General features: G+C 44.8%; 1 protein-coding gene across 1 annotated transcript in view; it reads right to left on the bottom strand.

The window, feature by feature from the left end:
* The window catches only part of AFAP1L2 (actin filament associated protein 1 like 2), a 158,197-nt gene extending 140,791 nt beyond the window's left edge, over window positions 1-17,406 (bottom strand). Inside the window, exon 1 of the mRNA XM_089653051.1 lies at window positions 17,245-17,406. Within this exon, the coding sequence (XP_089509177.1) occupies window positions 17,245-17,347 (103 nt within the window). The 5' untranslated portion in view covers window positions 17,348-17,406. The remainder of the gene's footprint in view (window positions 1-17,244) is intronic.
* Window positions 17,407-17,804: the final 398 nt, after the last annotated feature.

Here is a 17,804-nt window from a genome sequence, read left to right as displayed (position 1 = left end):
CTTCCACTGACACTAATGATGGGGCGCTATTCCTCCCACTGACACCAATGATGGAGCACTATTCCTCCCACTGACACCAATGATGGGATACTATTCCTCCCATTGACACCAATGATGTGATGCTATTCCTCCCACTGACACCAATGATGTGACGCTATTCCTCCCGCTGACACCAATGATGTGACGCTATTCCTCCCACTGACACCAATGATGTGACACTATTCCTCCCACTGACACTTATGATGGAGCGATATTCCTCCGACTGACACCAATGATGGGGCACTATTCCTCTGACTGACACCCATGATGGGGCACTATTCCTTCCACTGACACCCATGATGGGGCACTGATCCTCCCACTGACACCAATGATGGGGCACTATTCCTCCCACTGACACCAATGATGGGATACTATTCCTCTGACACCAATGATGGGGCACTATTCCTCCGACTGACACCAATGATGGGGCACTATTCCTCCGACAGACATCAATGATAGGGCACTATTCCTGCCACTGACTCCAATGATGGGGCACTATTCCTGCCACTGACACCAATGATGGGGCACTATGCCCGTGTGACAGGGTGACCACACAAAAGCACAACTGGGAGACATGGACAGAGTGTTGTCACCCTATAACAGGAAGTAGCTGAACAAAGACTTTCATTGCAGGATCACTAGGAAATATTTGAATAAAAGCCGCAGATTTACAGTACAAAGACTGAATATGACATGTGAGACGACAATCATTTGTTAAAGTTTATAGGAGACAGGGGTGGACTGACCATTTAGAAACTCAGGCACTGCCCGAGGGCCTGGGGTCAGTAGGGTGCCCCATGAGATGCCCCTGGTACCGTTTTCATAGGCTTTTTTGAGTTTGGGCAAGGACACAGGGGCCCCATGATCCCCTATTGCCGGAGGGTCAGTAGGTGGCCCCATGAGATGCCCCTGGTACCTTTATCATAGGCTTTTTTGAGTTTGGGCAAGGACACAGGGGCCCCATGATCCCCTATTGCCCGCGGGCCCCATGAGTTGTCAGTCCGCCTCTGATAGGAGATTTTAACACTTTGGTTTACATCTGCTGTAAAGTACCCCAGTAGCTTCAAGAGCCGTCCTTTAAGTTATGCTGAAATAAATTCCCTGACATAACAAGTGGCTGCGCCGAGACGTGACTGAAGCCGCATAATTATAGTCCGGAGGAAGAAAATAGAGCTGAAATGACAGGGCAGAGAATGGGCACAGCAGTGAGCGGCACTTTGGTGACGGGCAGAGGATGCCGGATACGAAGTCCCAACAGAAATGTACATCAGAGATCAGACTGAATGTCACCAGACTAATGTAAAGTGCACCTGTCATGGCAGAACTACAAGAGTGATTGTAGCCTCCTGGTCCCTATACTGACCCCCCCGGCTTCAATCCTTTCTAAGCCCGGGTTCACACTGATACGGTTCGGTATATCACGTGATTTACACAGGAACTGCACCGCAATCCTGTACAAATCACATGCGATTTGTGTGCAGTGCGATCAGAGTCATACATTTTGTATGGCTCTAATTGCACGGCACTCGCACCAAAAACATGCAGGACCCTTTTTTGGCCCGCACTAGAATCGGATCACATGGGTATTCACACCTATGCGATCCGATTCTGCACATCGCACCGCGTTTTGCAGACTGATTTCAGGGTGTTGTTAACTTAGCATACACACCCGCATCGGTTCGTATGAACGGGGTGCGATTCTGATGGGGTGCAGCATTTGCACAGAAAACGCTGCAAATTCCACACCGCATCAGTGTGAACCATCGCTGAGTCTCTGGCCTTGTACAAGTATACAGACTTGTGTGCATTTAAAGAAGCATTAAACCCAAAAGCAAACATTGATTATATTATGGGCAGCACAGTGGCTAAATGGTTCGCACTTCCGCCTGGCAGTACTGGGGTCGTTGGTTCAAATCCCAACCACAGCACCACCTGCCTGGAGTTTGCATGTTCTCCCTGTGCCTGTGTGGGTTTTCCGGTTTCCTCCCACACTGGCTCCTGTCTAAATTGGCCCTAGTATGTGTATGTATGAATGAAGGTTATGGACCTTAGATTGTACGCCCCTTGAGGGTTAGGGACCGATGTGAATGTACAATATATATATGTAAAGCGCTGCGTAAATTGACGGCGTTATACAAGTACCTGAAATAAACAAATTATATTGCAGTTTACTTTGTTAGGCTTTCTTTTGTCTACTTTTAGCCATTTTTCAAAAGCACAAGCTCTCCAGCAGAATGTGTCAGTTTACATGGATGAGACAAAACCAATTGACGCTGGCAGGGGTGATTGAAATGATCAGCTTTTTTTTTGTTCTTGTAAAACGTTTTTCTGAAAAAGGAAAACAACTTTTTGCTGTAATAGATTTTAAAGTGTGAGCTGCAGTCTGGCTTCAGATTGTTAACGTATATAAATCTGCTAATACATTTGACCCTCCCCTTTTCCCCCAGACTGACAATGTTGCTGCCAGTTGTGCCTCCTGTGCTTATTCATCCAGAGCTGTGTCTCACTAATACCGGAGGTGTGTTACTAGCCAGATCACCAGGTGAAAACCGAGGGGGAAAAGCCAAAAGAAAAGAAAATCTAATGCAACCAGCAAATGTAAATACTCGAAAAATTTGAATATCGTGCAAAAGTTCATTTATTTTATTAATGCAACTTAAAAGGTGAAACTAATACATGAGATAGACTCATTACATGCAAAGCAAGATAGTTCAAGCCGTGATTTGTCATCATTGTGATGATTATGGTTTACAGCTCATGAAAACCCCAAATCCACAATCTCAGAAACTTAGAATATTCCATGCAATCAATAAAACAAGGATTGTACATAGAACAATATCGGACCTCTGAAAAGTATAAGCATGCATATGTACTCAGTACTTGGTTTGGGCCCCTTTTGCAGCAATTACTGCCTCAATGCGGCGTGGCATGGAAGCTATCAGCCTGTGGCACTGCTGAGGTGTTATGGAAGACCAGGATGCTTCAATAGCGGCCTTCAGCTCTTCTGCATTGTTCGGTCTCATGTCTCTCATCTTTCTCTTGGCAATGCCCCATAGATTCTCTATTGGGTTCAGGTCAGGCGAGTTTGCTGGCCAATCAAGCACAGTAATCCCACGGTCATTGAACCAGGTTTTGGTGCTTTTGGCAGTGTGGGCGGTGCCAAGTCCTGCTGGAAAATGAAGTCAGCATCCCCATAAAGCTCGTCTGCGGAAGGAAGCATGAAGTGCTCCAAAATCTCCTGGTAGATGGCTGCATTGACCCTGGACTTAATGAAGCACAATGGACCAACACCAGCAGATGACATGGCTCCCCAAATCAACACAGACTGTGGAAACTTCACACTGGACTTCAAGCATCTTGCAGTGTGTGCCTCTCCATTCTTCCTCCATACTCGGGGTCCTTGGGTTTCCAAATGAGATGCAAAAGTTGCTCTCATCAGAAAAGAGGACTTTGGACCACTGAGCAACAGACCAGGTCTGTTTTTCTTTAGCCCAGGTAAGACGCTTCTGACGTTGTTTGTTGTTCAGGAGCAGCTTGACAAGAGGAATATGACATTTGAAGCCCATATCCAGGATCCGTATGTGTGTGGTGGCTCTTGATGCACTGACTCCAGCCTCAGTCCACTCCTTGTGAAAGTCCCCAACACTTTTGAATGGCCTTTTCCTGACAATCCTCTCCATGCTGCGGTCATCCCTGCTGCTTGTGCACCTTTTTCTTCCACACTTTTCCCTTCCACATAACTTTCTATTAATGTGCTTTGATACAGCACTTTGGGAACATCCAACGTCTTTTGCAATTACCTTTTGAGGCTTTCCCTCCTTATGGAGGGTGTCAATGATGGTTTTCTGCACAACTGTCAGGTCAGCAGTCTTTCCCATGATTGTGATTCCTACTGAACCAGACTGAGGGACCATTTAAAGGCTCAGGAACCCTTTGCAGGTGTTATGGCTTAATTAGCTGATTAGAGTGGGACACTTTGAGCCGAGAATATTGCACCTTTTCACAATATTCTCATTTTCTGAGATTGTGGATTTGGGGTTTTCATGAGCTGTAAGCCATAATCATCACAATGATGACAAATCACGGCTTGAACTATCTTGCTTTGCATGTAATGAGTCTATCTCATGTATTAGTTTCACCTTTTAAGTTGTATTACTGAAATAAATAAACTTTTGCACGATATTCTAATTTTTCGAGTTTCACCTGTATGTCAATATATTTGTGAAGAATATTTTTAAAATCTATTTCAAATATATTTTTCTTCCATGTGGGTAACCCTAGCTTCACACATAAGTGTTTTTCGCAACGTTTTCTAGAAAAGCAGTACAGTCCATTTAACATGATTTCCTATGGGACATGTTCACACCTGTGCTTTTTAACCCGGTGCGGTTTTTGGAAAGGGTCAGGGACTTTTTTTGAATGCAAAAAGTTGCATTTTTAGTTCTATAGACTTCAATGGAAACACTGCAGAAAAGCATGTATCATGTTTTTGCTGCGTTTTAAATCTGCCTAGCAACAAGAAAAAAAAAAAAAAAACATCAAAAATGCAGGTGCAAAAATGCAATGCAGAAACGGCTCAATCGTAACTTGTATAGGTGTGAACGTCGCCTTCAATAGCCTTTGTTCACATCTGAGCATTCTGTCACTTGTAGCAAAACGCCTGTCGATGAAAAAAGTACATAAGCCACTTTTCAGGCAGAATTGAGAGTTTGTCCCCCAAAGATTTCAGTGGAAACGCCTGAAAAGAGCGACATGAACATTTGGGCGTTTCTTCCCAGCGTTTTGTCACGCGTTTTCTGCTCAAACTCAGCAGTGCTTCAAACGCCTAGATGGAAAACGCCATAAAAAAGCTGCAAAAGCATGCAATTTTGCTTCAAAAACGCTTTTAAATGTGATTGCAGCCTGAATAATACAGCGTGACATTTAATTGTAAATGACTCATCCCGACCACAACGTTAATGGAAGCCCTACGGCGTGCGTAAGATGCCAGCCCAAATATTCAGATTCTCTACATTTATAAAATCGCCGTAATATTGGATGACAACAATAATATAAAACAAACATGGAAAGAATCTTCAGGGTGCTGCGCCTTTTATCCATCGCCCCAAAGATGACAGCAGGAAGCATCTATCTGATTGTAACCCAACGCCTGCAGGTAACCTGTCAACTGATACCATCTCCCCTCCCCAGACCATGAATGGGGCAATGAGCCCCGGGGGCAGGAGCAGCCAGATTCTAGAAAAGCAGATTAAACGGCGATTACAGCGGATTCCGCCATTCCAGGTTCAAAGCGTCGGGTCTGAATGTTCTTGGCAGACAGTATAAACCCAAATGCACGGAGGTCCCTCATATAAACCGGCTCGTGGTTTGTGCTCTCAGGCACGTTAATGGAAACAAAGTAACATGGAAAACGTAACAGGTTCACTTCACTAGACGTTCTAAGAACAGGAGTTTTTCAGCTTTTTTTTAGCATTTTTGCATTAGCGGTTTCCCACGTTTGCGTTTTTTAGCATTTTTTTTAACCGGTTTGCTGCGTTTTTCAGCGTCACACAGCTAAAAAACTCCTCTAGAAACCCACTAGTCCTGGGTTTTTTTTCCAGCCAAAAAACGTTGATTACAGTCTATGTACATGGACATATACAGTTGCAAGAAAAAGTATGTGAACCCCTTGGGATTACGTGGAGTTTTGCATGAATTGGGCATAAAATGTGCTCTGAACGTCATCTAAGTCACAACAATAGAAGAACATAGTCTGCTGAACATAATACTACACATACATTAGATGTTGCCATGGTTTAATTGCACATAACATGTAAACATTCACAGTGCAGGGAGGAAAAAGTATGTGAACCTTTGGACTTAATAACTGGTTGACCCTCCTTTGGCAGCAATAACCTCAACCAAACGTTTCCTGTAGTTGCAGATCAGACCTGCACAACGATCTGGAGTCATTTTGGACCACTCCTCTTCACAAAACTGTTTCAGTGTAGCAATATTCTTGGGATGTCTGGTGTGAATCGCTCTCTTAAGGTTATGCCACAGCATTTCAATCGGGTTGAGGTCAGGACTCTGACTGGGCCACTCCAGAAGGCGTATTCTGTGCTGTTGCAGACATTGTTTTGTTGAATTACTTGTATGCTTTGGGTCATTGTTCTGTTGCATCACCCATCCTCTGCGGAGCTTCAGTTGGCGGACAGATGGTCGTACCTTTTCCTGCAAAATGTCTTGATAAACTCTGGAATTCATTTTCCCATCAATGACAACAATCCGTCCAGGCCCTGAGGCAGCAAAGCAGCCCCAAACCATGATGCTCCCTCCGCCATGTTTTACAGTGGGGATGAGGTTTTGATGTTGGTGTGCTGTGCCTTTTTTTCTCCACACATAGTGTTGTGTGTTCTTCCCAAACAACTCAATCTTGGTTTCATCTGTCCACAGTATATTTTGCCAGTAGTGCTGTGGAACATCCAGGTGCTCTTTTGCAAACTTCAAACGTGCTGCAATATTCTTTTTGGACAGCAATGGCTTCCTCCGTGGTGTCCTCCCATTTACTCCATTCTAGTTTAATGGTTTCCTTATTGTAGATGTGTCAACAAAAATGTTATCATGTGCCAGAGATTTCTGTAGGTCTTTAGCTGACACTCTGAAATTCTTCTTTACCTCATGCAGCATTCTGCACTGTGCACTTGCAGTCATTTTTACAGGACGACCCCGCCTAGGGAGAGTAGCAACAGCGCTAAACTTTCTCCATTTGTAGACAGTCTGTCTTACCGTGGACACATGAACATCAAGGCTTTTGGAGATACTTTTGTAACCCTTTCCAGCTTCATGCAAGTCAACAATTCTTGATCGTAGGTCTTCTGAGAGCTCTTTTCTGCGAGGCATGGTTCACATCAGACAGTGCTTCTTGAAACCAGTAAACCCAAAACAGGTGTGTGTTTTTTAAGGGCAGGACAGCTGTCAGCAACACATCCAATATCATCACACTGATTGGAGTCAAGGTTGGCTCACTCCCGGCTCCAATTAGCTCTGGGAGAAGTCATTAAGCTAGGGCCTCACATACTTTTTCCTCCCTGCACTGTGGATGTTTATATGTTATGTGCAATTAAACCATGGCAACATCTAATGTTTGTGTAGTATTATGTTCAGCAGACTGTGTTCTTCTATTGTTGTGACTTAGATGACGTTCAGAGCACATTGTATGCCCAATTCATGCAAAACTCCACGTAATCCCAAGGGGTTCACATACTTTTTCTTGCAACTGTAGGATAACATGCCGGGGATGGACACACGGGATAACATGCCGGGGATGGACACACGGGATAACATGCCGGAGATGGACACACGGGATAACATGCCGGAGATGGACACGCGGGATAACATGCCGGGGATGGACACACGGGATAACATGCCGGAGATGGACACACGGGATAACATGCCGGGGATGGACACGTAGGATAACATGCCGGGGATGGACACACGGGATAACATGCCGGGGATGGACACATGGGATAACATGCCGGGGATGGACACATAGGATAACATGCTGGGGGGTTTACTGGCTGTAGAAAAAAAACGTCAAATGCCAAAAACAGCCGCTGTAAAAACATCCTGTGTGCATGAGGACTAAAAACACTCTAACGCTGAAAAACATGGCATATAGCATCAAACCAGCATATTTGGACCTTTTTTGACTAAAAAAAAATATTTGGGGGGGGAACCTCTAAGAAACGCAAATGCGAAAAAATGCGTCAAAATGCCTCTAAATGCTAATACAAAAACGATAAAAAGACTCATATTTTTAACGTGACTTCCCACAGCTAACATTACCAGTGTTATTCATACGCCCCGTGTGCATGGAACCTAAGACTCCTTTCACACTTTTCAAGTCACGGGTGCTTTGAAAATGTGAAAACGCAAATTCAAGTTGCCATTCATTTCAATGTTTTTGGCACCATCGTGGTGCATTTTTTCGTGCGAGAAACGCATCACGATTGCTCAAACAAAATTGCGGGATGCGCAGCGCCCAAAAACAGTTCCAGAACCCTTTTTTGCAAGTCCAGAGATTTTGTTTGCAAAGTTGCAATGCACTGCAGAAAAACGTGTCACAATCACGGCAAAAATACCCAGTGTTTTCTGGTGCCATTGAAATGAATGGCACCTGAACACACGAATGTGCATTTTCACATTTTCGCAGCGCCAGCGGTTTGAAACACTTAAGTGTGAATGAAGTCTTAGTGACCATTACCCACCTTCTCTGCACCCATCCCACACCCTATTTCACGGACATATCCCCCACCCCAAGAACTGGCTCAAGTGTGTAAGGCTACGTTCACACTAGCGTTGTGTGCAGGAGGCAGAGAGGTGTTTGGGAAGCGTTTTTACCGCACATGCGGCTAAACCGCACATGCGGCATTTGCGGAGCGTTTGCCGAGCGTAAAAAAACACTACGCAAATGCCGGACCAACGCTTGCCAAACGCTATAGGGGCGTTTGGCAAGTGTTGGTAAAACAGCCAAGTGTGAACGAGCCCTAAGGCTTCCGCCTGGCAGTATTAGGGTCGCTGGTTCAAATCCCAACCACGGCACCACCTGCCTGGAGTTTGCATGTTCTCCCTGTGCCTGTGTGGGTTCCCTCCAGGTACTCCGGCTTCCTCCCACTCCAAAAACATGCTGGTAGATTAATTTTATCCTGACTAAATTGTCCCTAGTATGTGTATGTATGAATGTGAGTTAGGGACCTTAGATTGTACACCCCTTGAGGGTTAGGGACTGATGTGAATGTACAATATATATGTAAAGCGCAGAGTACATTGATGGCGCTATATAAGTACCTGAAATAAATAATGCAGACCTGCCAACTGGCCCATAAGGATAGGATCACACCTATGCAGGTTGCGTCTGACCCGTTTCTGCATTGCGTTTTTGCAGGGGGTTTATTAATTTTTTTTTTATTTTTCTTGTTGCCAGGCAGATTTAAACTACAAAACGCATCAAACACACAGCAAAAACGCAATACATGCTTTTCTGCAGCGTTTCCATTGAAGTATATGGAACCAAAAATTTAACGTTTTGTGTTCAAAAAAGTCCCTGACCCTTTCCAAAAAATGCACCGGGTGAAAACGCAGAGATGTGAACGTGTCCCATAGGCAATCATGTTAAATGGACTGTACTGCGTTTCTGGAAAACGCTTAGGTGTGAACCTGGGGTAAGCGCCGGTTCACGCTGATGCAGTGCAAATCTGATTCAGTTTCACAGTGTGATTTCTGCTGTGACAGGTGAGAACTGAATGCGATTTCTGAATGGGCATAGCAGGAGATGAAATTCGCACCACACCCGCACTAAGCTCACACAGGACCCTTTCTTGGACCGGATCAGATCTGCACCGCAGATACGGGAACGGGCATCATTGGAAATGTGCTTTTTGACAATACATGTGAATCAATGCTTTTCTGAATGGATCTGATTCGCATAGAATTCGCAACAGTGTGAACCGGCACTAAATGGGCGTGGTGATTGAAATTGATTCACCGCAAAATTGAAAATTTTATGGTCAGGGAAGTGAAAACTGAACCAGCAGAATGTACTAAAGCTAGGTCCACATCTATGCAGGCTGCGGTTGATGCGTTTTTCTGCCGCTTTTTGCTGTGTTTTGCATTTTTGAACATGTGTTTTTGATGCATTATTGATGTGCTTTTTTTTTTTCAGCTATCTGGAAAGTATGACGGTTCTGTTCGAGTAGTGTCACTCTACACTCTCTGGCACTCAAGTAGCATCAAAGTCGCACCACATGAGTTATCATAAAAGCAACCTACAAAACACATAAAAAAATACAACGCTTGCGTTTTTGGTGCGTGTCCACTAAAGTCTATTAAATGCAAAATGCAATCTGCCGCGGGAAAACTAGTCCCTGACCCTTTCCAGAAAACGCACCGGCTCAAAACGCACAGATGTGAACTACTTCTATAGAAAACCATGGACTGTAGTGCGTTTCTGCAAACTGGAAAACGCAGTAAAAAATAAATAAATCGGCATAAGCGTGAACCTAGGGTTAGTCTCGAGCAGCTTTGCACAGCGACCAATACACAAAACTAGAATTGCACAGGACTGCAGTCCATGTTCCTGCGCGATTCCTGTGCATTCCCCTGCAGTGCAATTACGGCAGCCCATTCATTGAATGGGCTGCACATTGCACAAGAATGCACAGAAAGTAGTTCATGCACTACTTTAAAAAATTCACCACAACAAATTGCATTGAACTGCAGTACCATGTGATCTGGTTATGGTGCCCCCAAAACGTACTGCGTTTGGGGTGCCGTTAACAATGTAATGTCACCTGCAGGAGGTCACAAAGGCAATGCGTTTTTGAACATAGTGCAGGAAACATGCACGCCTTTCCCGCATTGAATTCTGCTGTGAACTGGACCTCAACGTTTAACTGGACAAGCTGAAGCTAAAAGCTGATTGGTTACTATACAATAGATTTGGTCTGCTCCAATTTTAGTACCCCCCCTCAGTGCTGCTAGTTGAAGCCAGACAGAAGGAGGTCAAGTGCACCTGTCAATGAACCCTGCGGCTGGGGGGGGGGGGTCACACCTGTGTGGGGTGTCAATGCGTGCATGTCACTGCTCGGTATGTTGCGTTTTAATGTGCGTTCAGGGGCGGACTGACAACTTAAGGGGCCCCCGGGTAATAGGGGATCATGGGGCCCCTGTGTCCTTGCCCAAACTCAAAAAAGCCTATGAAAAAGGTACCAGGGGCATTTCATGGGGCCCCCTACTGACCCCGGGCCCTCGGGCAGTGCCCGAGTTTCCAAATGGTCAGTCCGCCTCTGGTCACATTACAGCCTATTTATTTCGAATGGGCTGCTAATGCACCCCAGCACAACCAAACTACACTGGATGCCAGGTTTGGGAATGCTACACATACTAATGCATTACAGAATGTCAAAAGCAGATGTGTTGCTTTTGACATTCTGGAATGCATTAGAGCTTTTGTCTTTTGTTTTATTTTTCTTGTTGCTAGGCAGATTTAACACGCAGCAAAAATGCAATATATGCTTTTCTGCAGCGTTTCCACCTATGTTTTTAATACAGTACAGTCCATTTAACATGATTTCCTATGGGACATGTTCACACCTGGGACATGTTCACACCTGTGATATTTCACCCACTGCGGTTTTTGGAAAGGGTCAAGGACTTTTTTGAATGCAAAAAGTTGCATTTTTCGTTCTATAGACTTCAATGGAAACCCTGCAGAAAAGCATGTGCTGCCTAGCAACAAGAATAATAAAAAAAAAGACAAAAAAAATTCAAAACGCATTAAAAAAACGCAGCGAAAATGCATCAAAAACACAAGTGTAAAAACGCAATGTAGAAACGGTTCAAGCATAGGTGTGAACCGAGCCTTAAACACCTTCCAGTAATTTGGGGAATCCAGAAAATATGTCCTGTTGGAACACCACAAAAGTACAACTAAAGCCTCATACAGAAGATGAGAATATCAGACAAATGATCTTTTTTATTTTTTACATGTTAGTCTCATATCAAAAACCAATAAATTCCACAAATTCTGATTATACAGAACACAACTCTGGAAGTGATGTATTGTATTTTCGTTTCCAAGCATTTCCGGTCTTGGTCTCTCGATTTTTGTCGGCGGTGACACTTATCAATGTGAGTGGTTTTGGATGAATAAAGATTTTATATGGTGTTACGCGATGTGGATTCCTTCTTCTTTCTCCTCCATGTCCTTCTCTGAATATATGATGAATTAATTGCCATTGAGAGGTTTTCCATCAGCTGAAGTCCATTGCCACAGAGTATTGCTCCCAGAGCACAAGCAATTATAGCTGGTGTATATTTTGCCAGCATGGAGCTCCGGTGAATGGAGCTCCGGTGAATGGATTCAATCTAATTGGTGGTGGAGTTTCACTTGGGTCAACATCATACAAGAGAAAGAATACTGAAGATTGGAGCACCTCACCATGGTTTCACTGATTGTTTCACCTATTCTCTCCCCAATTTTTTTGCCACTTTCATTGTTTATAGTTTGAGGTTAATTATTTCAAGATATTAGTATGTTATTGAATAGTTTTCCACACATTTCAGTTTTGGACAATTTCCCACACTTTTTTACATTTTTTTTAGCACTTTTGCATTAGAGATATTTTTTGTGCTATACATTTCCTTGGTTGTTGGGTTAATACATTTCTTTCCATCGGTTCACTGATTGGTTCACAAATTATTTCACAAATTTATTGATTTTTTTTTTTTTTTTAACACTTTCTTACACCTTTTATAATCAATAATTTTAAATACTTTTTTGATATTTTTGTTGATGATAATCAAGTGATGTCAGTCATGTACGCGATAACAAACGCAAAGCCTTGTTTGTGAAATACAGGTGATCTGCAGAGCAGGGGCGGACTGACAACACATGGGGCCCCCAGGCAATAGGGGATCATGGGGCCCCTGTGTCCTTGCCCAAACCCAAAAAAGCCTATGAAAAAGGTACCAGGGGCATCTCATGGGGCCCCCTACTGACCCCGGGCCCTCGGCAGTGCCCGAGTTTCCAAATGGTCAGTCCGCCCCTGCTGCAGAGTAGTGAGGTCATTCCTATAAAATTCCTATCTTTGAATTGATGTGACAAAGGTCCCTCATGGGATATCTCACACTTTTCCTGTTTCCTGAACCCTTTCCAACTCAATCCGTCTCCCAAGACCAGGCATGCGCTCTATGCTGTAATGCAGGTTATGGCGAACTACAAGGATAAGCAAGCACAGCTGGTACTTGTAGTTCTTCCACCACAAGCTGGAAGACAAGTCACACCCAACCATGTCTGCTACATAAAGGAAAATTATACAGAGAGAACTGAGTTCTGCTTGGACCCCGAAAGCTTGTCCTAAACTTTTCAGTGTTCTTACTGAGGGAACAGGTAAACCTTTTCTGATCTCTCCTTCTGAAAATGCTAGCTGCCTGGCTGCCATAACAATCCCATGTCTTCAACACCAATCAGCCATAACATTACGATCACCCACCTAACCCATCAAGGCATGGACTCGAATAGACCTCTAAAAGTATGCTGCGGGATCTGGCACAAAACATTCAGTAGCAGATCCTTTAAGTCGGGTCAGCAACCAGTAGATCGCAGCCAGGTGATTGGTAGATCGCGGTCTGGGCTTGCTGACCCACCATCCCTTACACATGCCCATCTTTTCTGCTTTCAACATGTCAACTTCACAGACAACATGTTCACTTGCAGCCTAATATATCCCACTTACTTTCAGATGCCAAGGTAATGAGATAATTAATGTTATTCAGTGTACCTATCAGTGGTCATAATGTTATGGCTGATCTGTGTATAGTTGCAGACTCCAACTTGGCATGAGTAGTTCTGACTTTCTACTTTGCTTGCTTGCGATCCGTGACTATAGCTGGCCATACACAAAGATTTTTCTTTTCAGTCATTGTTCCTCCATTCATGCTATAGATCAGGGGTCTCCAAACTTTCTAAGCAAAGGGCCTGTTTACTGTTCTTCAGACTTTAGGGGGGCCACACTTTGGCTATTGGGAGTAGAAAAGGTCCTGATATCAGTGGGAATGGACAATGCCCCATCTTTGGTGTCAGTGGGAGGAATAGTGCCTCAACAGTAGTGTCAGTGGGAGGAATAGCACCTCAACAGTGGTGTCAGTGGGAGGAATAGCACCTCAACAGTGGTGTCAGTGGGAGGAATTGTGCCCCAACATTGGTGTCAGTAGGAGAAATTGTGCCCCAACATTGGTGTCAGTGGGAGGAATTGTGCCTCAACAGTGGTGTCAGTGGGAGGAATTGTGCCTCAACAGTGGTGTCAGTGGGAGGAATAGTGCCCCAACATTGGTGTCAGTGGGAGGAATAGTGCCCCAACATTGGTGTCAATGGGAGGTTATTGTGACCCATCTTTACTGTCGTTGGGCCCCATTGTTCATGTCATTGAAATTGTCCCCCATTAGTGTTGTCATTGGGTTGCGATCATTGATGTAATTGGGACATATTGTGCCCATCATTGGTATCATGTCCCATTGTTGGTATCAGTGGATGAAATAGTACCCCAAGGGCTGGATAAAAGCAAGCAAAAGGCCGCATCCGGCCCTCGGACCACAGTTTTGAGACCACTGCTATAGAGCAGTGGTCTCCAAACTGCAGCCCGGGGTCAGATGTGGCCCTTTCCTTGCCCTTGGGGAACTATTCCACCAGTTGACACCACTGATGGAGAACCATTCCTCCTATTGACACCATCAATGGGGCACTATTCATGTTATCGACATCAAAAATGGGGCACTATTTCTCCCATTAAAACCAATGATGGGGTAATGATTATGGGAAAATTTCTAATCTCATTGGCCACAGTCTGGCCTCCAAACGCCTGAAAGACAGTAAACTGGCCCTTTGCTTCGAAAGTTTGGAGCCCCCTGCTATAGAGCATAGATGGATAAATCCCCCTGCTGGGCTACTGCTGTCGCTGTTTGGTTGACAATTTTCAGTCTTTCAGTTTTACAATACAAGGATGTCGGACAGGAGGGGGCCAAGAGGGCCACTTACAAAGCAAATTTGGTCAAGAACTGGCAAAATTAACATGCGTGGGTTTCCTCCTACACTCCAAAGACATGCTGGTAGGTTAATTGGATCCTGTCTAAATTGGCCCTAGTATGTGTATGTATGAATGTGAGTTAGGGACCTTAGATTGTACGCCCCTTGAGGGTTAGGGACTGATGTGAATGTACAATATATATGTAAAGCGCTGCGTAAATTGACTGCACTATACAAGTACCTGAAATAAATAAATAACACAGCGAACGGCCAACTTATAGGCATACATTTTTTCATTTTGGAGAAAGAGTTGTAACTCCTGTCAATTTTTTTTTTTGCCATTGGGGAGATATCCCTTCACTTCCTGTCCCGTATCCACAACAGGAAGTGAGGGGAAATCCCTGCAAAGTGAAGGAATCCCAAGGTGTCACCAGAACAAGTGTCCCCATTGGAAGATTTCCCCTTCTATTCCCGTCCTGGTGCCAACCCAAAATTTGGAAATTTCTTTTGCTGTCACTTTGATGAGAAGAGTAAATGGGACAAATAAAGAGGGTGAATCTCCGTAACGGGGGTAGAGACCGCAATAAAAACCTGAGAAGAGTTCTAACTAAAAAAAAAAAAACAAAAAAAACTGACAAAAAAAAAAAGTTTTGCCTTAAGTTATGCTTTAAGAAATCACTGAAGCCAGCGGCAGCCAGACGACTAGCATTTTCACAAGGTGATCAGCAATGTTATCCTCCAGATCCTCTTCACTATATGGATCCTTTAATACATTCTGCAACCATTGCCCTCCAGCACCTCCATCCTGGGTAGAAGAGCTCAATAGCAGATTGTCCCGCTACATCCAGCACTGCAGGGGTTAAAGGCTTCTACTGAGCACCCCAAAAAAGAAATGCCATCAAATCATAAGAACCCTCTACAGGGCCAGACCCCAGTACACAGGAGCCTCCTCCTGCAGGCAGCCATGACAGGTCCTCTTCATATCTCTCAGCAGGATACAATGTAACAGCTGGAAGGATAATATTTACAGTAAACACAATATATCTTCATAAACACAGTACAGGGGGTGAGGTCCGCAGTCTCCGCTCCTCTGGAATGAGGGGGATTATAGAGGCGGAATGGGGTCCAGACGGTCTGATCGGATCAGAACAATCTGCGGAATTCGGTGTGTTGTTATAAAGGATTGTACAATGTCGTCTGAGGCCAACCAGCGGAACGCAGTGCAGCCATGGAGTCAGGACACAGAGGAGAAGAGACAAAACTTCCCCCGCAGAGCCCCCGAATGATCCCTATAAAATCACTATTATTATTATAGAGGATTTATATTGTGCCGACAGTGTGCGCAGCTCTTTACAAAATGAAGGCAGACAATTCGGGACCAGAGGAAACGGATTTGCAATGATTTATGTCAGATACATCTTCCTGAACCCCATGGCCATCCAGTGATTCCAGGGATCCCAGAGAAGACTATTCCACAGCTTGTACAGTAAAGAACCCTTTTCAGAGCTGGAGATTAGATCCCCCCAGAATTCCCTTCATCTCTGCTGTGCTGTGTATGTGTGCCTTGTGAGAACTACACATCCCATCCATCCGCATACAGCATGGTCTACATCACACACAGATGTATCAGAAGCATCCTTCAGTCCAATACTAATACACTGCACTATGGTATATACAGCACTGTACAGAGATATACTGGTGTCATACACAGCACTGTACAGAGATATACTGGTCACATACACAGCACTGTACAGAGATATACTGGTGTCATATACAGCACTGTACAGAGATATACTGGTCACATACACAGCACTGTACAGAGATATACTGGTGTCATATACAGCACTGTACAGAGATATACTGGTGTCATACACAGCACTGTACAGAGATATACTGGTCACATACACAGCACTGTACAGAGATATACTGGTGTCATACACAGCACTGTACAGCGATATACCGGTCATATACACAGCACTGTACAGAGATATACCGGTCTCATACACAGCGACATACCGGTCTCATACACGGCACTGTACAGCGATATACCGGTCACATACACGGCACTGTACAGTGATATACCGGTCTCATACACGGCACTGTACAGTGATATACCGGTCTCATACTCGGCACTGTACAGCGATATACCGGTCACATACACGGCACTGTACAGCGATATACCGGTCACATACACAGCACTGTACAGCGATATACCGGTCACATACACAGCACTGTACAGAGATATACCGGTCAGATTCATGGCACTGTACAGAGATATACCGGTCTCATACACAGCACTGTAAAGGGATATACCGGTCAGATTCATGGCACTGTACAGAGATATACCGGTCTCATACACAGCACTGTACAGTCACATACACAGCACTGTACAGTCACATACACGGCATTATGCTGGTCCCATATACAGTATTATACTGGTCCCATATACAGTGAGATTGGTCACACATCGTCATACTGGTGTATATATACAGACTGTACAGTGATTGGTGTACTCGGTGCTGTACAGATGACTATATGGCACACAGGCTCCTGGTATACATTATATATACAGCGGTCTGGAGGTATATGATGGACAGTCGGGTCATGTTCTAGTATGCCGGCCGGTCGGTCGGTCCCGGTACCTGTGTATTTGTCCATGTGTCCGCTCTCCTCCGACTCTCCGTGTTCTCCTGATCGGCGCGGTGTGTGCGGGGATCGGGCTGTAGATGGAGATCTCCCGACCATCCCCCGGCTCCGCTCTGTCCCCGGACCGCCTGGACTATGAGCGCCGCATTCCTTCCCCGCCGCATCACCCGCACCCGCGTCTAGGGGGCGCTGCCGCCATTGCTGACTACAGGCATCTACTGACACTGGAGGAGTCACAACTGCCAATCATCCAATCATAGTCCAATCATCGTCCTCCCTGTACATACATATATATATATATATTGTATTTCTTTTATTTTATATCAAGCCAGTATTTGTTCCAATATCACATAACCCCTACCCCTTCAGGTCCCATGGTGGAGGGGTGATGGTCCCCCTCTGCTCTATGTGAAGCTCTGGGGGCTCATTCACATTGTACATGGCAGGAACACACCTGTGGTATTACAACATGTCATGCATTATGGCCTCATTTACAGCCATGGGGGGGCATTGAAAACATTTTAGCGCCCCCCAGCCGCCCCTTTAAGCTGCAGTG

The sequence above is a fragment of the Staurois parvus genome, unplaced genomic scaffold (assembly GCF_062004578.1).
Source record: "Staurois parvus isolate SC_StPar_1 unplaced genomic scaffold, SC_StPar_1.0 ptg000697l, whole genome shotgun sequence".
Lineage (NCBI taxonomy): Eukaryota > Metazoa > Chordata > Amphibia > Anura > Ranidae > Staurois > Staurois parvus.
This window is presented reverse-complemented; position numbering and strand designations above follow the sequence as displayed.